Source organism: Paroedura picta, chromosome 12, assembly GCF_049243985.1.
Source record: "Paroedura picta isolate Pp20150507F chromosome 12, Ppicta_v3.0, whole genome shotgun sequence".
Classification (NCBI taxonomy): Eukaryota; Metazoa; Chordata; class Lepidosauria; order Squamata; family Gekkonidae; genus Paroedura; species Paroedura picta.
Window position 1 is genome coordinate 11,311,965 of NC_135380.1, and position 23,661 is coordinate 11,335,625.

Below are 23,661 nucleotides of genomic sequence, written 5' to 3' on the forward strand. Positions count from 1 at the left end.
TCAGAGTTCCCAGTTCTGTACATGGATGGAAGCACAGAACTGTGGAACAAGCCTGATGGTGTTAGGTGCCATCAAGCTGCAGCCAGTTTATGGTGACCCAGTAGAGCAGGGGTAGTCAAACTGCGGCCGTCCAGATGTTCATGGACTACAATTCCCATGAGCCCCTGCCAGCATTCGCCGGCAGGGGCTCATGGGATTTGTAGTCCATAGACATCTGGAGGGCCGCAGTTAGACTACCCCTGCAGTAGAATTTGCAAGGCAAGAGAATGACAGAGCCTGCCCCTGTGTAGCAGTCCTGGGCATGCTCAGTGGTCTCCCATCCAAATACTATCGAGGGCAGCCTGACACCGCTGAGCTTCCAAGATCTGGAAGGATCAGGATAGCCTGAACTGTCAAGGTCAGGGTGGAGCACACATTGCTCTGCTTAAAAAAACAAACCCTCAAGCGGCAGCTTTCCGTCCAAAACTGTGAGGACAGTTTTTGGCAGTGACTCCTCAGCTTTTAAGCTTCAGCCGTAAAGCAACTTCCCAGGTGGGTGTCCTAGCCAAAGGAAACGGTCCTGAAGCTCTCAAGGAAGCACTGAAAGTGAGCCACTCAGCCTGGCAAGAGGCAGGCAAAGATTAATGCTGTCGGCTCAGGAAGCTGCCCACCGGGACGTGAATAACTTTGCCTATCTATTGAGGCACCGAGGAGACTGGGCGTCTGGGCTGTTCAGAGTGCACAAGACGGTACGTCCCTCCAGACAAAAAGGGAAGAATTCCCTGCCCATAGAAAATGACCAAATTGTTAATCAAGGAAAACCTGACAGATTGGTTTTCTATGGGAAGGGGTTTATGTTCTGCTTCCTCTGAGACTTCACAGGCAGCCTGAAGTGGCACAGCTTAAACACAGACTTACCACTTCAGCATGAATTAAGCCTAATAAAATCTCGGACGGCCTCACATTTTCTATGAAAAACTACCTGACCTGTAGTGGTTAGGAGCAGCGGACCCTAATCTGGAGAACCGGGTTTGATTCCCCGTTCTTCCACATACAGCTAGCTGGGTGACCTTGGCTAGTCGCAGTTCTCTTAGGGCTGTTCTTGCAGAGCAGCTCTCTCAGAGCTCTCCCAGCCCCACCTACCTTTCAGGGTGTCTGTTGTGGGAAGAAGAAGGGAAAGGTGATTGTAAGCCGCTTTGGGGCTCTTTCAGGTGGTATAAAGCGGGGTATAAGAAAACCAGCTCTTCTTCTCCCCCCTGTTTCTTTTTTCTGCATTTCCTAGTATTGAAGTTTATTTAATCTGTATTCTGGTTTTCTCTCCAAAGGGATCTAAAGTACCTTACAAGAGAAAAGAAAAAACCCTATATAAATAATCAACTAAACTGAAAATAAATCCCACTTTAAAATAAAATGTATATGTATAGTAGCATTTAGTTTAGTGCACATTTTATTTTATTCACACTTTATTCATTTTCAATCCTGCCAGCCTGCATCCGACAAAAGGAGATTTGTCTCTTGAAAATATCCCCAAAATCCTGTAGGCCTATAAGGTGCTCCTGGGCTCATATCTTGCTCTTCTACTACAGAATAGCAAAGATATCCTCTGAAACTTTCCTGCCAACCAAATTCACAAAATGTTTTCCCCCTCCTAAAAACAACACATTTCAGCACATGGTGTGAAAAAAAGCTCAAGGCAAAGTACTTGGAATACAGGTGCCAGACAAAGGGAAGTGGAAGAGCTCCACGGCCCATGGGAAGTCTGGTCCTTAGCCCATTCCGAGGATTTAGGTATGCCTTTTGATCCCTTCAATGAGCCTCTTGTGGCGCAGAGTGGTAAGGCAGCAGAAATGCAGTCTGAAAGCTCTGCCCATGAGGCTGGGAGTTCTCTTGTCTAGAAAACTCAGTAGAGTTGTGATTTGGTGGTAAACAAAAATGGCAATTCAGCTTTATGTCTCTCTGAAATCTTTGGCTCGTGGCCATAGACGTTTTGGTGGGGGGAGGGAGGGAGGAAAAGAGTCAGCCTGGTAGGCTTGGGGGTTGGCCTTGCATGACATTATTCTGTTCTAGAACATGGTAAATGCCATCGTAAGAGCTTAGTGAGCCTCTTGTGGCTCAGGGTGGTAAGGCAGCAGAAATGCTGTCTGAAGCTGTCTGCCCATGAAGCTGAGAGTTCCATCCCAGCAGCCAGCTCAAGATTGACTCAGCCTTCCATCCTTCCGAGGTCGGTAAAATGAGTACCCAGCTTGCTGGGGGGTAAATGGCAATGACTGGGGAAGGCACTGGCAAACCACCCCGTATTGAGTCTGCCATGAAAACGCTGGAGGGCGTCACCCCAAGGGTCAGACATGACTCAGTGCTTGCACAGGGGATACCGTTACCTTTACCTTTACCTTTGATCCCTTCAAAACTTAGACCCAGAGACCATGTTCCATTCTTCTCTTGTTCTCTCTTACCTGCTTAATCTTCTTCAGATGTTTCATTGGCAGCTTAAGTAACTTAGCAGCAGTTATTTCCATGAAGTAAGGGTTGAGAATTCGTATTTGCTCAGGATTTGCATCCCAGATTAGCGGGGGCTGCTTCCAGAAGCCCTTCCGGATCTAAAGGGACAACAAGAACCAGAACTCAGTCGCAGGCTTTTGGGCTCTCCAGAGAAGCGTCAGAGCTGCCATGAATATACGCTGGGAAGAAAGATGGAAAAAGCAGGGCAGACAGACTGCATAATCCAGGGGTAGTCAAACTGCGGCCCTCCAGATGTCCATGAACTACAATTCCCAGGAGCCCCCTGCCAGCAAATGCTGGCAGGGGGCTCCTGGGAATTGTAGTCCATGGACATCTGGAGGGCCGCAGTTTGACTACCCCTGGCATAATCTAAGCAAGGCCTTCTGGCACCGCACTGGAATGTGAACTTCCCATGCTTTAGTTGGGAACCTCTCTCTGCCGCTCTCGACTGCCTGCAGATTAAAATACCTCTTAACATATGCAGGGTGTTGTCTCATGCCCCATTAATTTCCTCATCAGTCGTTATTATATTTCCATATGTAATCTCCCTATGTGGTACATTATGCCCATTTCACAGCTGGAGAGATTTAGACGGGTGGATCATTCTTTACGCAAGGCAAGGCTGAAATAACGCTTGAACTTTGACCTGCTAGATCCAAAGTCAACACAACCTCTGCAAGACCACACAAGGACTTAGTAAATATCTGCCATGTGGCTGGTGCAAAAGGAAAGGTTTCCAGGCGAAAGGAACTCGCTTGTGGAGCATCTCTCCACAAATAAAGTCCTGCTAACATATGAGCCTCTTGTGGCGCAGGGTGGTAAGGCAGCCGACATGCTGTCTGAAGCTCCGACCATGAGGCTGGGAGTTCGATCCCAGCAGCCGGCTCAAGGTTGACTCAGCCTTCCATCCTTCCGAGGTCGGTAAAATGAGTACCCAGCTTGCTGGGGGGTAAACGGTAATGACTGGGGAAGGCACTGGCAAACCACCCCGTATTTAGTCTGCCATGAAAACGCTGGAGGGCGTCACCCCAAGGGTCAGACATGACTCAATGCTCACACAGGGGATACCTTTACATTTAAACACTAAAAGTAGCACTTCTACTCTTTCCCCTTCAACTTACTCTCTTCTTGTCATGGAGGATGGTTTCCATCCATTGGAAATCCATAGGTTTGAAGGCCACCAGCACTAACAAGGTGTTGGGGTTATTTTCAGTTTTGGGGTTGAAGTGTGCCGACTCGGGATAGAAGAGGCGCATAGTGGTTTTGGAGCCCACGTCGTGCTCATAGCCATGAACTGGTGCATTGTTCAACCTGAGGAGAGGAAGAGATGGACAGTGGGGCAAGGCGGCATGTTCAGCCCTCATCCTTGTACAGGAACTACGGCAGATCCTGTCCCACACCCTGCACTAGAATCCAGCAGCATGCCGAATTAGACTCCGCCCCTTTCTACTGTATTATTTTTCTAGCTGCTGCTTTGAGGCAGACCAGGATCTACCAGCTAAACGCAGACGTCACTTTTCAGCCTGCTGAGTACAAGCAAGCAAGAAGTAAACTATAAAGCACGTGCGAACAGAACTCAAGCTGAGAACCCCATTCCTCCAGCTCAGGGGTAGTCAAATTGCAGCCCTCCAGATGTCCATGGACTACAATTCCCATGAGCCCCTGCCAGCGAGCGGAATGGAAAAAGTTATCTTTTTTTAAAGGAACATCCTGGGATTTCCCCCCTACTCCAAATAAACCCTGTAAAATGCATTCTGTTAGTTGTATGTCTGATTTCCTTAGTCTTAAATAAACATGGGAGGGGTATTATTTTGCAAGGTCCCAAAACTAACAACTTAAGTCAGGGGTAGTCAAACTGCGGCCCTCCAGATGTCCGTGGATTACAATTCCCATGAGCCCCTGCCAGCATTCGCTGGCAGGGGCTCATGGGAATTGTAGTCCACGGACATCTGGAGGGCCGCAGTTTGACTACCCCTGCAATGGCGCAGCCGATACCATCAGAGGAAGCAGCCAGGCTAAGCATCCTCTCCCTCTAACTACCACACCTGAGGCCGTCAGACAGAAAGGAGTAAGCTGCCGTGAAACCCTCCAATTCTGTCTGCACAGAGGCAGATGCCTTAGCCTCTTGGGAGAGATGGATCGTATCTGGCTGTGCAGTGCATGCTGGGCAGCCCAGTTCTGGAGGGAGGCAGAGTTTTTACGTGTCGCCACCCAGAAAGAAAGACCAAAGAGTAGAGGACTCTAAAACATGACACCAGTGTTGTAAAATAAGTGAACGCTCTGGGCTGCCGTCAAAAAATGGCATCCCTTAAAAGTCACCCAGCAGTCCTGATATCATCACACTGTGAGTTTCCTCACCCTGCTTTACCCGGCCTCTGACGGGGACAAGGAAGCAGAAATGTGCAATAGGACAATATCAGGATACAAAGCAAGCTTCACAGCATCTCACAAAGAAGAGAGAATGCAACGCAGGACTGTCATTTTCAGTGGCAGCCCCATCCATCCTTTAGCGCTGGAGTCTCAGGCTAGGGAACAAAAGCCAAAGCCAAGGAAAGGTTGACTCTTCTACAGTGAAAGGTCGGGAGCCCAAGCATCACCTGTACCTGATAACAACATCGTATTTGTTGATCGTGTCCCCCATGGAACTGTTTCTGAGCCGGTGTCCGTTCCCCACCACTGCACATCTCCGGCACTTCAAACTGCAAAAGAGCAAAATTGAAACCTGAACTCTAAAGCCAAGGGTGGGGGAAAGTCATGTGCTGAAATGAACTTACCCGCATAGCTACAGCTACTTGGAAATCAGGAGGCCTGGAGAATGTGTGTACAGAGGGGTTGCAAAGGCATGTGGGCTGGCGGAGAGAATGGCAAAGCTAGCATCGCTGCATGGCCCGGGTCCTTAAATCACACTGCAAGTGATTAGAGGTACTGAGTGGAACATGGCTAATGCCACCTTTAACTAGACCCAATGATGTGTAAGGATCTTTCTCAGTGAATGTTACCAGTCATGCAGATCTAGAAGACAAACAGGAAGCGTACTGCCGTTGTTCGCAGCTGAGATTCTCTCCAGCCCAGCATGAGAAAGCAACTTCAATAGCCACAATTGCTAGCTAAAATGCTTCTTCCTAAGTGTGCTGCATAAATTCTCGTAACCATCATGATAACTGACACCCCTCTTACAAAGCAGACCACCTCCCCTGTCTCCAGATATATGAAATAAGCTGGTCGACGTGCCTAAAGCTACCTAGAACTGAATGAAGAAGAAGAAGAAGAGTTGGTTCTTATATGCCGCTTTTCCCTACCCGAAGGAGGCTCAAAGCGGCTTACAGTCGCCTTCCCATTCCTCTCCCCACAACAGACACCCTGTGGGGTGGGTGAGGCTGAGAGAACGCTGATATCACTGCCCCGTCAGAACAGCTTTATCAGTGCTGTGGTGAGCCCAAGATCCCCCAGCTGGCTGCATGTGGGGGAGCGGAGAATCGAACCTGGCATGCCAGATTAGAAGTCTGCACTCCTAACCACTACACCAAACTGGCTCTGAACAGTGGGTTTCCAGCTCATGGCTCTTCCTGCTAGCTATTAATTTGCCCCAGATGTTCTTTTTACGCATAAATAGAATCATAGAGTTGGAGGGGTCCATGTAGGCCATCTAGTCCAGCCCCCTGCTCAATGTAGGACCAGCCTCCAGCATCCATGATAAGTATCTGTCCAGTCACTGTTTGAAGACCACCAGAGACAGGGTGCTCACCCCCTCCTTAGGCAGTCGATTCTACTGCTGAACTGGGAATTTTCAGGGGGGGGGCTCAAAAGTGATTGGACAGGTACTTATCATGGATGCTGGCGGCTGGTCCAGGGGGAAACCCCTCCCCCAATATCTAGCTGGTAACGTTTTACATGGAGTTTAATCCCATTATTACATGTCGTGTTCTCTGCTGCCAACCTTTCCCTGCCCTTCTCTAAGTTCATCTTGCACACAAACTTTAACTTTCTCTCCCATACAAACTTAAAGGCAAAAAGAAAAAAAAATGATTTCCGATATACTCTGCAAAACCAAAGGAAAAGGAAGTGGCAGAACACAAGCCTTGGTCTGTATTTGCTCAGGTTGAAGCAACAGTTCCTTGAGCTGGCTGCAGAATCATCTTGCACTCCCTGTCCACAAAATGCAGAGTTCCTCACCGTGGTCAACATGACTCGGCATCCGAAAGCAGTTTTAAAAAGGCAGGCTTGAAGTCCTGCAACACTGCAGTCCCATAATCGTGAACAAAACAGCCCTGCAGTGCATCGACCACTGGTTTAACCCTATAGGGCAGGGGTAGTCAAACTGCGGCCCTCCAAATGTCCATGGACTACAATTCCCAGAAGCCCCTGCCAGCATTTGCTGGCAGGGGCTCCTGGGAATTGTAGTCCATGGACATCTGGAGGGCCGCAGTTTGACTACCCCTGCTATAGGGTCAGGAAGAAACTACATAGACTGGGTGTGTATCACGAACTTGGCAATCCAAGATGTATGGTCTCACTTCGGTCTGCTAACTCTCTAACTGGCGGATCAAACCATAACCATCAACATTCCTCTAGCCTTAAACTATTTACCCTAAACCGCAACTGACTGATAATTCAGCTTCTCACACCTCTGCCCAAAGCACCACGCCTGTTTCTGTCCCGTTTTTTTTGCTGTTCTCGCTTTAGATTGCATAACCACCATCCGGAAGATTTGCTTCTGTTTTTAACACAGACAGGCGGGCTCCTGGCTGCGACTCGAGACCTTGATTCATATCCTGGAGCAGGTCTGAGACTGTGGGTCAGACGCTGGATTAAGAACAGCAGGCAGAAAGTCTGACTAACTGGACAGCTGGTGGCAGAAACCTCTACACCAGGGGTAGTCAACCTGTGGTCTTCCAGATGTTTATGGACTACAATTCCCATGAGCCCCCACCAGGGTTTGCTGGCAGGGTCTCATGGGGATTGTAGTCCATAAACATCTGGAAGACCACAGGTTGACTACCCCTGCTCTACACCACCAGCAAACACTGTTTCGCAATGGAAACCTAGGATGACTGGCAGGTGACTTGGAGGGCACAAGGGCCTGTTCTTTTCAGCCTGGAGACAGAAGCAGAGCTCTTTCCCCCCAAAAAACCTCAAGGTAAACTCAAGGAAAGATCACTGCTCATGGTGTATATACATTCATCTGCACTTGTTGTGAATGGGCTTTGGGGGGTTTTTTGTAGCATTCCAAAAAGCCTCTTTGACTGGAGGAATCAGGGGAGGGAAAACTATTGGTGGATACACCGAAGAAAAGCAAAATATCTCACAGAGGACTTTTGGCTCTCTTAAAAGCAATATTCTCTCTCCAGCCTAATAACTGGGCAGACACAAGAAAAATGGCAGGTGCATTTTCTGCTATTCCCTCCCCCCCTCCAACCCCTGCTGCACCGAGGCGTGAAATTGCCTGTCTACACAACTATCAAAGTTACCAGGAATGCTGAAAGACCAGCTATCAGCCGCCTGCATCCAAGGTGGAGAAAAGGCTGCTCCTGTTACCCCCCCCCCCCCGCCCTCCAGTTCTGAAAGACATCCGTGCATCTTACACAGGAGGATGCCTTCTATGCAGTCAGTCTGTGTAGCCCAACACTCCTTTGAGTGGCCAAAGACGCTCTGGATTCTGAACCAAGAAAAGTCTTTCTCGTCTCTACTTACAACTCATGAGGCTGGGGTCTGAACCGGCTCTGCCCATTCAGTACAAGCTCATGTGTTAACTGGTCCTTCTCCCTGAATAAATTCTTTGCCTGCTCAATGAGGCCAAATGACATCCTGCACAGTCCTTGCACCACACCTGGGTCTGCCATAAAGACTTTCAATCAGACACACGCTGTGTGTTCCCTGTTGGGAATCCCAGTTCGGACTGGGATCCTGGCACATGGACAGGAAGAGCTTACATTTCCCCACCACACACCATCTTTCCAGCTTGAAGGCCTTGAGGAAACTACTCTGTCCCACTGAGGCTCCACTTGTTCTGATGGGGGTGCACATAGTAATAGCAGCCCCCTGGACCCGATTAAGGCTGGGGGAATGAATTGTGGGAAGGGAAGGCTTAGGTTCCTTCTCCCCAAGCACTGAGAGTCTGATTTCCATTGCTCCTCCTCCTGACCTAGAAACAGAGTTCCCACCAGGGAGCTTGCCGTGCATGTTGGGTAGAAAGTTCTCATGGCAGGTCTGGACACAAAGCAAGGACTATGTAACAGCTGAGACTGAACGTACAATGCTGCCTTCTACTGATTCAGACCAACTGTCCATCAAGCACAATGGCTTTCCAAGGTCTCAGGTGGACCTCTTTTGCATCACCAGCTACCTAGCACTTTTAAATGGGAAATGTCAGGAAGTGAAATTGGGAACTTCTACATGCCAAGCAGATGTCCTAGTAGTAACTTGTTCTTTTATCTTCCCTATTTCCCCAACCCTCCGTTGATCCATACCCAAGAGCCACAGCCCTTCTCCTTACAGGATTGCTTCTGTGAATCCCTCCTTAGTTGAACTGAGGTCCTCAGATGCTAGGTACCCTAACCCAGGTTTAGCAACATCCCCAAGATCCAATGTAAAACTGCTTTTCCTGTGTTTCAACAGCAGCTTGTGGGGTGTGTGGGGTGTGTGGGGTGTGTGTGTGTTTTGATCTTAGTGAAGTTGTTCCACCACTGCTGCAGAGGGTACAAGAGTGGTTCTACAACTCTCAGGCCAGAAAGGATCAGGTGACATTAAGGGCAAGCAGCAATGGAGAAGTTGGAGAGAAATATGCATGATGGAAAGTTCAAGGGTTGAACTTTATTGACGATTTAATGAAAGAACGGCCACAGAAACTTCAATGGGTGAGATTCGGGGAAGGGGGGGGAGATATCTCAGGTAGCAACAAAGGCTACATGGACAATGCTACAAAGGCTACGTGAAAATGCAGAACAATAATTTAGCATTCCTCATAAAAGTTTTATGAGATAGTTGTTCCAGAGATAATTGCTTCAATGAACTAGTGGAACTATTCCAGTAAATTACCAAAATACCATTGGGAGCCTCGATAAGGAAGTCACAAAATCAATAGGTTACTACAGGGTATTTTTACCTTTCTCAACAGGATATCTCTTGCTGCATTTAAGTGACAGCTGCCAGGTTCACTTTGCAACTCAGGTCAATGACCATTTGTTCAATCATTTGCAAGCAATTTGTTGTTCACACTAAGGTGAGAGTCACAAAGGATTCTGTCAACTCTACCCCACAGCTATTGTCCTGTCCCTCCATCAGGTATCTGCATTAGTGTTCAGCCCCTTTCTTTACTAACCTAGACAACCTTCTGACTCAAGGTGATGGCTGCAACCACAAAATGGCTGCCACAGGAGGCAAAGCCAGCCACAAAATGGCTGCTGCAGCTCACCCTCAGTCACACAGATGGCAACTGTGGCCAAAGAAACCTTTTCAAAAACCTGCACAGGCAATCAAAATCTCCAGTGGCCAATCAGAAGCCTTACTGGGCAAAAGCCCAACCTAATCCCACCCACTTTCTAAAAACACTTGATAGGCACCACGAAAAGTGTTGGCAGACCTCGTGGCACCCATAGGCACCATTTTGGGGACCTCTGACCTCAAGGGTTCTTCCAACTTATATGCCGCCTTGCCTTCTTCTGCCCTTGCCATCTCCACTGTGTAGGTGAGTTCCAGTGTCTGCTCTTGTAAGGTGGCCAGTGGAAGCTCAGGACCCTTGCATAAGCAAGATACATGCCATGAGACCAAGTTCCCCATCAACACACGCCAAGATCAGCATTTGAACCACTCCTCTGTTACCTCTATATTGTGCTATGCATTATCTTCAGGGCCACGTCCATTTGCCCAGTAGTAACTTGTTCTTTTATCTTCCCTATTTCCCCAACCCCCCGTTGATCCACACATAAGGTCATCTGCTAGCCATTCTTCTTTTGCTTTCTTCTCTCCGCTATATTCCTTCCAATGCATATAATGTATATGACATTTAAAGACTGCTGACTCCCACTTTCTGTTTTGGCTTAACACCATTAAGAAGTTATGCCTTGGGAAATTTTTAAAAAATGAAGTCATCCATGCCTTCTACAGCCATATTTCCTCAGAAGTGAATGCCACTAATTTCAATGGGAGCTACTCCCAAATACTAGAGCACGGGACAGAGGATGTGCTGTGAATCCCCAGGGGCCATATCATCTCTGTATAAATGCATGCCTACCTCCCTAAGAGCCTCTTGTGGCGCAGAGTGGTAAGGCAGCCGTCTGAAAGCTTTGCCCATGAGGCTGGGAGTTCAATCCCAGCAGCCGGCTCAAGGTTGACTCAGCCTTCAATCCTTCCAAGGTCAGTAAAATGAGGACCCAGCTTGCTGGGGGGTAAACGGTCATGACTGGGGAAGGCACTGGCAAACCACCCCGTATTGAGTCTGCCATGAAAACGCTGGAGGGTGTCACCCCAAGGGTCAGACATGACTCGGTGCTTGCACAGGGGATACCTTTACCTTTACCTTTACCTTTACCTTTACCTTTACCTTTACCTCCCTGGCTTCTGTAGGCTTTATATCAGGGGTAGTCAAACTGTGGCCCTCCAGATATCCATGGATTACAATTCCCAGGAGCCCCTGCCAGCGAATGGAATTGTAGTCCATGGATATCTGGAGGGCCACAGTTTGACTACCCCTGCTTTATATGGTTAAACACATACACAAACGGAACACAACATGCCCCAGATCGTTGGTTATCACACAATGAAACCCTCCAATTAAATTTCCAGCAAAGGCCAACTTCAGTCAAGGAAACCAAGTTTTCCCTTCCTTCAGCTAACAAAATCTGTGCTCTGCTAAATTGGATTTACAGCCCGCCACGATACTCTTAATGTTGCTCAACAGCTTGCAACCGAACAAGGGAGGCATCGAATGATATGAGCAAAGCAATTCTGTGTGAGCTGTGACCATCAATCAATGCTGAAGCTTTTGAGTGCAAAACATGGATGCGTGAGCCCACCCTGAGTTACACCAGTAGGGCAAGGCAGCTCCTGGTCCCATAAATGGGAGACAGGCCAACACAGCTCAGCCTTTGGGCATGTTTGACATGGAAACATTACTCATCTAAATAAATTCCAATAAACCTGACAGCTTTTGGAAACCCATGGGATGAAGTGTGGCACAGATGATTTTGATTACCGATGAAATAAGCATGTGTATGTTGTGGTGGCTGGACTCGAACAGGTCTAGATCTCTATGTCTACTCTATGATAATCACCTTGGACCAGTCATTGAGTTGGATCTAGACTCAACTGGCTATCTTTGCTCATTCTCTCTTTCTGCTACATCCTCCATATTATTTCCCAGGGTTCCCTATACCCCAGCTGTAGTTTTTCATGCAGATCAGTGGGCTGTAATGGGAGGCGAAGGCAAGTAAGTTCCATTCTAACAATGGGAAATTTAGCCTGGATCCAACCCAACATCTCTCAGCCTAACCTAACGTGCAAGGATAAAACAGAACTGTGTATGCTGCTCTAAAATCCTGGGACAAAAGGTGGGTAAAACCGATAATGGACAGAAAAGAAGAGGTCTTCCATCTAGAGGAGAAGGGATTTATGGAAGGTTTACCTTTGAACACTTTCAGGGAGTGAGTAACTTGTGATTGCCAGAACCCGCAGGAGAATTTCCTCTGCAAGAGAAGAAGATGGGCATTTAACATTAGTCCCCACCATTCAAGTTCAGATGTTGACACCATAAACATGCCCGAGGTAAATATAGAACAGCTGATCAAGATTGTCCACTTGCAACAGAGACGCTGCAAAACAACTCTCTTTGCTACCTGCTTTATCTGCAAAGAATGTGATCGTAAGCAAAATGCACCTGTAACTCTTCTGCACAACAATAAAAATATAGCAGAAATCATTCAAAAGTTTTATTCAAGGTGTGAGCTTTCTGGACCACGCACACTTCCTAAAATACGATATCATGAAATGGAAGTAGGAAGTTCATATTTATAGGCAAAGAGTGAGAGTCAATTAATATCCAGCACAATGAAAATGGTAGTCAGATTCCAATGACGAGCAGCAATTTGGATTTGTTTGTATTCACTTGAGATTGAATTGCATGGCAAACATCCTGGGTTCAATAAATATGTCTTGATTAAGAGGATAATGACCGACTAGGTAATCAATGGCTGGCAACAGTAGGGGAGACCTGGCCCTTCTGTCCCCTGCCTGTCCTCTCAAGCATGGAAGCATCTTTGAAGTAAAGCATTTGGCTGCTTTCAGTTTGCAAACTAGAGAAAAGCATATATATAGGAGGACATCTGGAGGACCGCAGGTTGACTACCCCTGTACTAGACCACTGGGGAGTGAAGGATGTCACAGGGTTAAATGTTTTAAAATCAATATGGAGACACTGAGAGGAAACGGCGGAGTATAAATATTTTAATAAGTAAATGTAACAAATGCATCACACCATCTCCCACTGCACCCTAAAGGGATTCAGCAGTGGCACAACTATTGCTGTTTGTGGCAAAGCTCAGCCTAGGATGTAGAAAGAACAGCTTGAAACGACATCCCACCTACTGATTTGGGCGAGTATTAAACAACGCAGTCCTGACAATAGGCAGTGAAACATACATTGTCTTGTTGCTTTTTACTCTGTCGTGCACCAGTGGCTTAGAAAATTAAAAAGCAATGTAAGAACAACCCACGGAGGAATACCGATAAGACTTTATTATTTAATCATCAGAATCCAGGAACCCAGAACAGAATAATACACCCTTCGTCAAGGGAAATCTGCATGGATTGGCAAGTAGAGATTTTAAAAAAAAAACAACGTTGATGGGAGCAAGTTGTTGGGTTCAACTGGCAGCAATTTCTACATGTAATTTTCCCCCTTTAAAAGTATTTTTTTCACAGTTGACACTCTGGATTATCATATTTTTTGCATCCCTTTTGTAAAGCATATATGACTGGGTGCTTTTATAGCAAAATTAATGTCTGACCAAGTATCTTGAATATTTGGTTTGTGGGAATCATTAGGTTTTGTTACATATAGTTACTGTATTTAAGAATGTTTAGTATTTCATAGCCCACCTGAGCCAACTGGGAAGGGGGGACTATAAAAATAATAAAGTTATTATTGTACACAGTTCAGAAAATGTGCATAATACATGATATATGTATTTATCTGTCTGAGAGTCAACACGCCTTCACTTTAAAAACAAACCAGGGACCAGTACTTGAATAAATGTGGGGGTTGAATTGTGCAATCTGCTGTGTAATCACTGAATATGACAAAAATTACTTAACATATGAATCTTTCCCCAGATGTTACATCTGGGTATACCCAACCAAGTGTACTCGGACCATGTACTGCGTGTGATCCTCTCAATACACAGATGTCATCTAAATAGGGTACCAAGTACATCCATTATGTTCCAGAATTGGACAGTTTGCAGATCAAAGCAGAAATCCTCCCACCAATATGTGGGGAAGATGAAACCTACAAAAGCCCAAACCAAGAGAAGAGCAGACCGGAGAGTTCCATTACTTACCACTTCCTTTAGTACCGTATGGCAGTTCATACAGCGAAGGGGTCTTTACCCAGAAGTAATCCTTTAGCTGTAAAAACAGCGGATGATCCCGTGTGTAACTGTAATGACATCAAAGGAAAGGATCAGAGAGATCTGGCATGCTACACATTAGAATACTGCAGCAAGTTTCTCTCTTCCCCCACCCCAGACTCTGGCTTGGATCCACTGCAGTGTTTCTGTGGACAGAACAATTTCTGCCTCCCCCTCCTTCTGCAGCCTAAAATGCCTTTCAAAATGCTGTTCATGGGGGGACAGAAACAATATTGAGGGGAGCATTTCAGCATTTGTGGGGCATTTTAGATTGTTGCAAGAGGGAGGGAGAAGTGCAAAAATCAAACTCCCTGGGCGGAAATCATTTCCACCTGTGGAAATCCTACAATCCACAGAGATGATCCAGAGGATGCAACCTTCAAACCTTCTGGAACTCCAACCCAGCTGAGTTATTCCTAAGCCCACAAACAGCAGAGGAGAACCTGCCATGATGCAGCTCCTCCAGCATCTCTCTAGCCCAGGCACGTACTTTGCTATGAGCTGCGCTGCTTTCCGTTCCACCTCTCCCAGTGGACAGGTCATCTTGTCATCTTGCAAAGGGAAATAGAAACTGGAAGGCAAACAACAAAGAAAAGCATCGCCATTTTCCTGCCTCCCAGTTCAGGCATCTCAAGTCAGACTAGCATTCCCTGCAGTACCCTAGACAGCCTATGGCCGATTAATACTAAAATACTTCAACAGTAATATAAGGAAAGGTGGATTTTGCCACCTTTGATACTACAAACTGTTTTTGGAGGATTGGAGGATTCAACCACTGATTAAGTCAATGAAAACGGAATTTATCTAGAAGCCATAATGGTTGTTCCTTCTGGTATATATATAAAAGAATTGTAAAAGAAATTGTATTGAAATTCATTCTATACATTATCATAAACATATCGCCTTGGAAAGGTTCCCTGTTTTTTTCTGTTGATTTTCCATTGTGGACCTTTCCTTTTTCGTATTTCATTGTGGGTTCAACAAGCAGAGTACAGGCAGATTGCCCTAAAAGATCACAAGCATGCAAAAGCTGCTAATTCTTTTGCAGCAAACATCTGGAAGGTACTCCATAGTATACTCTTCTGAACACAGAAGAGCAAAACTGAATCCAGTAGCATCTGAAAGACAAACAAGATCTCCAAAGTACGAGCTTTCAATGGTCAATGGGGATGTCCTGAAAAGCTGTTTGGTCTTTAAGGTGCTACTGGACTTGAATCTTGCTTTTCTATTGTGGACCAGCAGAGCTACCCATCCAGCTACTGGGTTGGTCAACAGACTAGTCTCTGAATGACTCTCTCTTTCAAAGCCATGCTGTAAGGCCAAATTCACATGTGACCAAAGGAAAGGCTGGGAGCTGCATCATGCTTTTCTTGGCTCACCCTGTGTCAGTCTTCTACGAGTGGAGAAGACTGAGGCTTAAATTCCTGCTTGCCATAAAGGAAAGTGGGTGACTTGGGACCGACATGTCAATCTCTTTTATCCTACTTTCCAAGACTTTGTAAGGATAAAATGGAGGCCAGAGAATCACACACATTGCCCTGTTCTCCTTGCAGGAAGGGAAGGATAAAAATATATGCAGTATATAAATTCATGCAGTATATAAATGCAGTATATAAATTCATACATCAGGAACCTTTGAGCTTCATTCATGCTGGCCACATGAAAAAAAACCCAGAAAGGTAGTTTGACATGCACTTATTCAGGTTTCTGGAATTTTCAACAGCCAAACAGATGGTGAAGTTGGCAGTTCAGCCTTCCTGTGCCTTACATGTGTGATTTCAATCTCGGCTAATGGCTGTTGGGCACTTTGGTGTCCGAAGCAGCTGTTCGTGCCCAAACGGATGCTGAAGCGCCCAACCCTAGCTGTCACTCCTCATGGAAGTGTGCGGTCTAAGTGAACTCCTGTTCTCTGACATGTTCCTACAGGATGGCCCCTCCCTGATTAGGAAGTGATAGATCCAGACTGCCTTTATTGCACTGTTTTCTAATGTTACCTAATTAGATGGCCCTGATTTTGGAGGGTTTTATTTTTGTGAGCAAGAAAAGTGGACTGCCCAGGAAGCAAATTCATCAAGAATGACATTTACTCCTCCCCACCCCAGCATTGTCTCTGGTAGATTAGGCAGTGTCTGATTCAGAATCTAAATTGACTCCTAGAAAAGGCAAGGGTGGGGAGAGAGATCAGGGACCACATTAGTTTCTTCTTTCTTTAAAGAAATACACTCACAGCTGTATGTACCTTTCCTCTCGGGATATTATATACCCCACCATCACCAAAAATATTGCCAATACTCCAAGGATCTTCCATCCTGAACAAGAGAAGAGACAACAGGTTGTTAATACAGAGCCAGGTATGAGACAACATGTTTATAAAGACAGAGCCAAGGCAGCAAAAGGAAGGGGGCAATTTTAACTGGAGTCAGGAGTCAAAAAGTCACTCTTTTTTTAAGGACCGGTAGTAGGGTCCTGCTCTAAATTCCATCTTACTGTTCCTGGGAGACAGGCAATCCCACCCAAGTGTCTCCAGGAACAGCATATCAGGGTATATTTGGGGCTGCAGCAAAAATTACTAAATGATCGAAGCTAGTGAATCCAGAAGATAAACATTTACAATAGTGCAATACCCAGCTGCCTGCAGATCTTATCCTGAGTCCTTTTTCCGGCAATCTGGGACCACCTGAGCAACCTGGATTTGCTACAGATGTTCATGCAGTGCTGGAGATGTGGGTGACATAGGTGAAGCCGAGAGAACTCTGACAGGGCTGCTCTATGAGAACAGTTCTGACAGGACTGTGACTATCCCAATGTCCCCCGGCTGGCTGTATGTGGAGGAGCGGGGAATCCAACCCAGCTTGCCGCTGCTCTGAATCAGTACACCAAACTGGCTCTCTTGGTGTATGTCCCTGTTATGAGTCTTCCATCTAACAAACAACCCCAATGCACCCCCAACGTGCTACAAGCGCTGAGCATGAGCATCCATCCCATAAGCCCTGCACTAACCAAGCAGCTGCATTTTCTGAACGCCGTGAAAATAACGTTTCATACAAAAGTATACTCCTGATAGACAGCACGAATGCTCCACATTGCTGTACATCAGGGGTAGTCAAACTGCGGTCCTCCAGATGTCCATGGACTACAATTCCTATGAGCCCCCACCGGCAGGGGCTCATGGGAATTGTAGTCCATGGACATCTGGAGGGCCGCAGTTTGACTACCCCTGCTGTACATTAACATGTTTTAGTGGCCAGAGTAACCAATGAGCACCTGTCGCTGCTCAGGAAATAAATGGAGCACTAATGGGAAATGTGATTTTAATCAATATTTTAAATTGGACTTCTCTCTTTACAAGTTAATAGCACAATCCTGTGCAGAGCTACAACCATCTGAGCGCATTGAGATCAATTATCTTGGACCAGAGTAGCTCATCGTAGGATGGCACGGTAAATGATTTTGCTTTAAATCCATCTGGCCAGCCCAGGTGATGTCTCCCCCCTTCCCCATCCCCCCCTTCATTCGCCACCATTCTGCACAAATGTCCCTTTTCCGTATAACTAGAAGGTGTTCAGCATAGAGGACGGAAATGGCAAAGCGCCTTCACTTACGAGACTTGTTGATCATCTTTATCACCGTATGAAAAGCCGCCCTGCAGCTGTTGCTCTCATTGCGACTGCTATTGGTCACCTGGACGAAAAGAAGGGGGAATGACATATAGATGCGGGTGTTATTCCAGAATGACAGCTGCCACGTCGGCCTGTTGCAGAAAAATTTAAACAAACGGCCCAGTGGCAGCCTAAGGACTTAGCAAAATTTATTCCGGTCGAAATTAATGCTAGAATAAAGGGTTAAACTGTGAAGAGGAAGAAAATAAGGAGGAGGAGGAGGAAGAGGAGGTGGTGAAGAGTTGGTTCTTATTCTCTACCCAAAGGAGTCTCAAGGCGGCTTACAGTCGCCTTCCCTTTCCTCTCCCCACAACAGACACCCTGTGAGGTGGGTGAGGCTGAGAGAGCCCTGAGATTACTGCCTTCCCTTCCCTTTCCCCTCAACAGACACCCTATGAGGTAGGTGATTCTGAGAGATCCCTGATATTACTGAAGAAGACTTGGTTCTTATATGCCACTTCTCTCTTCCAGAAGGAGTCAAAGCGGCTTACAGTCGCATTCCCTTTCCTCTCCACATAACAGACACCCTGTGAGGTGGGTGAGGCTGAGAGAGCCCTGATATTTCTGCTCGGTCAGAACAGCTTTCTCAGTGCTGTAGTGAGCCCAAGGTCCAAGGTCACCCAAGCATTTGATTTTCCCTTGAAATTCCTGTTTTTTCTTGAAACACTTCCCCCTTTCCTGGCTTCAAAAGTACCAAAAATTAACATCAATAGGCAGCAGATAAAAATCCCGAGACCCTCTGAGTGACTGGCTTTCAAATTCTGGGCCAGAGGACTGAGTCAGAACCCTTGGATCCTTTCCCAGGACGCACAATCCAATCTGACAAATTGCTTTTAATACCTGCCAGTTGGGCTTCTGTGTGATGGTTGGGTGCTACAGGTGTTCAAAGTATTCCAAGCCCATTTGCAGCATCTGGTGTGATCTCAGGGGTCTGAATATTCGGAGGTGTGACCAAATAACACCTTGGAAAAAGGTTTTGTGGAATGAATAATTGAATTGAAAGCTAGTTTGCTGTCCTGGTTCAGAGCGGCTTCTAATCTGGAGAGCAGGGTTTGATTCCCCGTTCCTCCACATGCAGCTGGGTGACCTTGGGCTCCCCACCACACTGATAAAGCTGTTCTGACCGAGTAGTAATATCAGGGCTCTCTCAGGCCCACCTACCTCACAGGGTGCCTGTTGTGGGGAGAGGAAGGGAAGGTGATTGTAAGCCGCTTTGAAACTCCTTTTGGTAATGAAAAGCAGGGTATAAAACCCGACTCTTCTTCTTCTTCTTCTTCTGAATGTTTTCTTATTATTATCCTTATGTCCATCACAATTTGGGAAATGGGGATATTCTGTATTTGGAAAATAACGTGTTGAAAAGTCAAATGTGCACCCCAACCCCCCCCCCCCCCACCACCACATTGTGTTTTCTTTTTTTTTTTTAATCATATAAAATGACTATAAATCAAAGTGCCCATAGGGACTGTCATACGGCTTGCAAAGCATTACAGACTGGGGTGCATTTTCTCTACCCTGATGATGATGATGTTATCCGCTCAGTCGTGTCCGACCCTCGGTGATTCTATAGGAAAGTCTTGGCCATGCGCCCCTGTCTCTGACCGCTTCTTTCAGTTGGTTCATGGTCATCCCTGTTTCGGCTTTGATCGTGTCGAGCCAGCGGATCCTTTGGCGACTACTTTCCCGAGCATTAATGATTTTTTAGTTTGATTGCATGATGTGTCCAAAGTAAGTGAGCCTTGGCTGTAATATCTTCCCTTCTAATGACCTAGTTGGTTCGCTCCTCTCTAAAACTATCTCGTTGGTAACTTTGGTTGTCCGTGGTATCTGCAGCATTTGTCTCCAACACCATAATTCGAAAGCATTCTTTACCCTAATGATAAGCAATTGTGAATTATCATGTGGCGACTATTTGGCATATGGTGGTGAAAATAATGCACTCTGTGTTATCTCGCAAGTTCTGAATCGTCACCAGCATCTGCCAGTATTTCTTTGCAGCGTTGTTTACAGAGGCCTGATTGTTTCATTTTGTGGTGTTGACGTCTGGGAAATGAAACTTCCCCGCTATGGATCTTTTCCATTAGTCTATTTGTTAAGAGGGTGGAAAAGATAACTAGGCAGGAAGTTTAATTTATGCATTTAAAACTCTGACATCTCGCTGCTCAAACGCAAGTTTGATCTGGCTGATGATGTGAGTGAAACACAATTACTCTTCGGTATAAGAGAGACATGGAAGACTTCCCCATGATGAAAACAAATTACAGGCTCACCTTCATGGAAGCCTCGATAACTGTACAAATATTACTCTGCAAACTCCATCTCAGTTTCCATTTTGCCAGCAGGGGTTTGTCGGAAAACAGTCTCCTGAAATGGTTTGGTGTTGCAGGGGTTTTGGCATATTTCTTATGCGTAGCATTACCATTGTGGGCTACAGCAGCCTGGAGTTCTTCCAAAATTACACTAAGTCAACACAGATTGGTTCCCTTGGAGAAGATGGCTGTTTTGGATGGGGGACTGTAAGGCAGGGGTCCCCAACCTTTTGCCACATGGGGGCTGCATTAGCATGCACAATGCCTAAAGAGGGTCACACCTTAAACCAAAAGGTAACAATATTATTAATCTACTGAGGGAGATTGCAGCATACAAGCAGGTTGGAGGGCCACACAGAAAGAGGTCGGGGGCCACATGCAGCCCTCAGGTTGGGGCCACATGCAGCCCTCAGGTTGGAGATGTAGGGCATTATACCCTCTGAGGTCTCCCCCCTCCTGGGTGCATAATTTGCTAATGGCAATTCGCTGCCACTAGCAATTGCAGGGGTGGGGGGGGGGGGTAGCAAGAAGACAAGGGAAAGCTATTGTCTTACAGGCCTTATTTAAAGTTACCCACTTTTGGAAGCAGAATACCAGATGCTGGTCTTATCCCTTTCTTTGTTGTGCATGTGTGTACATGATAAAATTGGCAAAAATAGAAGGGTTGTGTAAGAGAAAGATTGAGTTATAAGTGCATGTCTGGAATGTCTGAGGCTTTCAGATATGACTCAGACACAATATTTATAAAGCATGTTTAAAGCTGAGTTCACACCTTTTAAGAAATTAAGGTCTGGGCAATCTCTATGGATTTAAATGAGTGTCAGTTATCTAATGTTAGATTTTTTAACAGGGATATTAACGATTATGCAGTTCTCAATGAATTTTTTAAAAACCTACGGCTCAGTTGAGAATCCATCTGAAGATTCACTGAGATCACTTACAGAAAAAGAAGTAATATTTTAAACTCATGTGACCAATCAGAAGTGTTTTTCCTCTTCAGTAATAACGAACTAAAATATAACATTCATTTGCCCTTTCAAAGTTCATGAATCAATTTTTGTTCGTGGCTTTTTTGCTGGAAGTAACCTGTGCCCCTTTTAACATATCAATTATCCTGAAAGGGTTTTTGTTTTTTTAAAATCATTTGTATTTGGAATCTGGGACTGCCTGTCTGACTCACTTTTTGTTCCTGACTTTTGCAGAAGAAAAACACAAACACAGCGCATAGCTTTTTGGTACCTGGTATTTGGTATTCTTCTTCTTCTTTCTTATCAAGACCAAACTTATTTCCCTGCTTCAGGAACATAAAATCCATCATTTGCACGATTTGACGTATTTTTGAAATCTATAACTGCAAGTGCCTTAAAGCAAGGGTGCCCAAACTGTAGCTCTCCATATGTCCATAGACTACAATTAGCAGGGTCTAGTGGCAATTGTAGTCCATGGAATCTGGAGGGCCACAGTTTGGCCACGCCTGTCTTACACTATTCTATGCCCAGTGGCCGCATGGACTTAGAAGTCTGCAAATTCCTGCTTGAAAACTGACAATACCACTCTAAGCAGACCTACACCCTTCTAAGTCCATTTAAATCACTGGATTTAGAACGGTATAACTCTGTTTAAAATAGTATCAGAGGGTAGCTCTGTTGGTCTTTAGCAGAAGAGCAAGACATGAGTCTAGTAGCACCTGAGAGACCAGGAAGATTTTTCAGGCTATAAATTTTCAAGAGTCAAAGCTCTGACAAAGGGAACTTTGCTTGATTAAATGCTACAGGAGTAAAATTCCGCAGAGGTAAAAGTCATTCATTAACACACAAACCCTACTTTATAGAAAGAGAAGTGAAGAGACAGAGAAATCATGCTGTATTCCCTAATTTTTCTACCAAGCCAAACAGGCTCACCAAAGGGTTTAAGATATGGACCAACTAAAAGTATTAGGTGGGAACACCTATTCAACGTGCATGCTGAACAGCCAAAACGAGGAAAGGAAGCTTACCCCAAGAAAAATGGAAATAACTCTAAGGTAACCTCTTCGATATTATATTTGGCCCCTTGTGGAAACTAACTAGAAGTCAAACACCTTGGATTTGTGGAACTGAAGGACTAGAAGAAACCTAAAGACTATTCTATCTCAATTTATAGAACAGGGTAGAAGAAAAGTTAGCTTTTATACCCTGCTTTTCACTACTCAAAGGGGTCTCAAAACAGCTTACAGTCACCTTCCCTCTCCCCCCAATAGACGCCCTGTAAGGTAGGTGAGGCTGAGAGACTGCCATGTGAGAACAGCTCTACCAGGACTGTGACCAGCCCAAGGTCACCCAAGTGGCTACATGTGGAGGAATCAAACCACATTCGCCAGATTAGAAGCTGCCACTCTTAATCACAACACCAAGCTGGTTCAAGGGTAGCCCTGTAACGTACAAGGTCCCACATACTCTCAACACAAGAAGCTTCTTGTCGGCTTACAGTGATTGCATACCTCAACAGAATTCCTCTACTCCTTTGTTCAGTGTTTCCTCAGATTAAATTTAAGGTTCACTGGATTTCAACAGAAGCTGGGATTGTCTTGACTCTGGCACCATGACCCACTCTCCCCCCGCCCCAGTTCAAAACTCTGGGAATGATCCTTCAAAGCAAAAACCAAATTAAAAAAGCACAGTGCCCTTCCCAGATCTGGGGCAACATAATGTGACTTGACTTCATTACTCCCAAGGTTTAACAGGTGACCTCTCTGTTTACAAAGAGAGTTTTCTGTTTATGGACGAAAAGCATGGTTATTAACTCCTGAACAAACAAAAACCTCTCTGCCTACAGTTCTGGAGGGCAACCATCACTAAGAATGTAACTAAACCGTATCCCAGCAATAAGAGTGGAACTAAACCTTATTTCAGCAAATACGTATTTCCAAATTGCTGAGTTAGTGAGAATGTCTGGGGACGTGCTGAGAAAGTTGAAGGCCAAGTTGCCACCTTAGGTTTCCCCCCCCCCCACGTCCCTCAGCAAGGTCAGTCTCTAGATCCACCTGTAGGAGTGTTTAGTTAAAAGAACTATGTGGATATTTCATGGGACAACAATGTCAGGACAGAGGATGGTGAAGTGAGGCTGCATCAGCCTGCAATTTGTACTTTATCTAAGGAACAGGCAAATGATTTTCATCCAGTCTGTTAAAGCCCTGCCTATTGCCTGACTCTCAACAGTCTGAACTCCTAAATGCATACCGCATGTACAATAATGTCAAAAATTCTTTACATACAATGGTCTTTCGCAACCATGTCACAAAGTCTTCCCCACCCCTAACAAACCCAGTTAACCTCCAAACTCCCCAACTACATGATTAAGTTAACCCTATCCCTAACCTAACCTAACCCTAGCCCTAACTCTAAGCTAACCCTAACCCTAACCTCAGAATTTACCCCAATATGAATCCCTATACATTTACATGTACAATAATGTCAAAAAATATCTTTACATATTCAGGAATACAATGGGTACTAGACTGGAGTGGGGTGAGGTGGAAGAATTCTGTGGACGGCCTCTCCCTCCCCCCAGGACCTGGAAAGGCTGCAGGCTCACAGACAGGGAACTCTCTGGCAA

The 23,661-nt window shown here is 45.7% G+C and overlaps 1 protein-coding gene across 12 annotated transcripts in view; it reads right to left on the reverse strand.

The window, feature by feature from the left end:
• The window catches only part of ST3GAL4 (ST3 beta-galactoside alpha-2,3-sialyltransferase 4), a 134,293-nt gene that overhangs the window by 3,032 nt on the left and 107,600 nt on the right, over positions 1-23,661 (reverse strand). For 9 of the 12 annotated variants that reach the window (XM_077306908.1, XM_077306909.1, XM_077306917.1 and 6 more), the window contains 8 exons: positions 17,702-17,780; positions 16,327-16,408; positions 14,590-14,670; positions 14,031-14,128; positions 12,098-12,158; positions 5,082-5,177; positions 3,600-3,789; positions 2,433-2,576 (listed from right to left, as the gene is read on the reverse strand). In XM_077306908.1, the coding sequence (XP_077163023.1) occupies positions 2,433-2,576; positions 3,600-3,789; positions 5,082-5,177; positions 12,098-12,158; positions 14,031-14,128; positions 14,590-14,670; positions 16,327-16,408; positions 17,702-17,780 (831 nt within the window). The remainder of the gene's footprint in view (positions 1-2,432; positions 2,577-3,599; positions 3,790-5,081; positions 5,178-12,097; positions 12,159-14,030; positions 14,129-14,589; positions 14,671-16,326; positions 16,409-17,701; positions 17,781-23,661) is intronic. The other 3 variants (XM_077306916.1, XM_077306918.1, XM_077306907.1) reach the window with 1 other exon arrangement.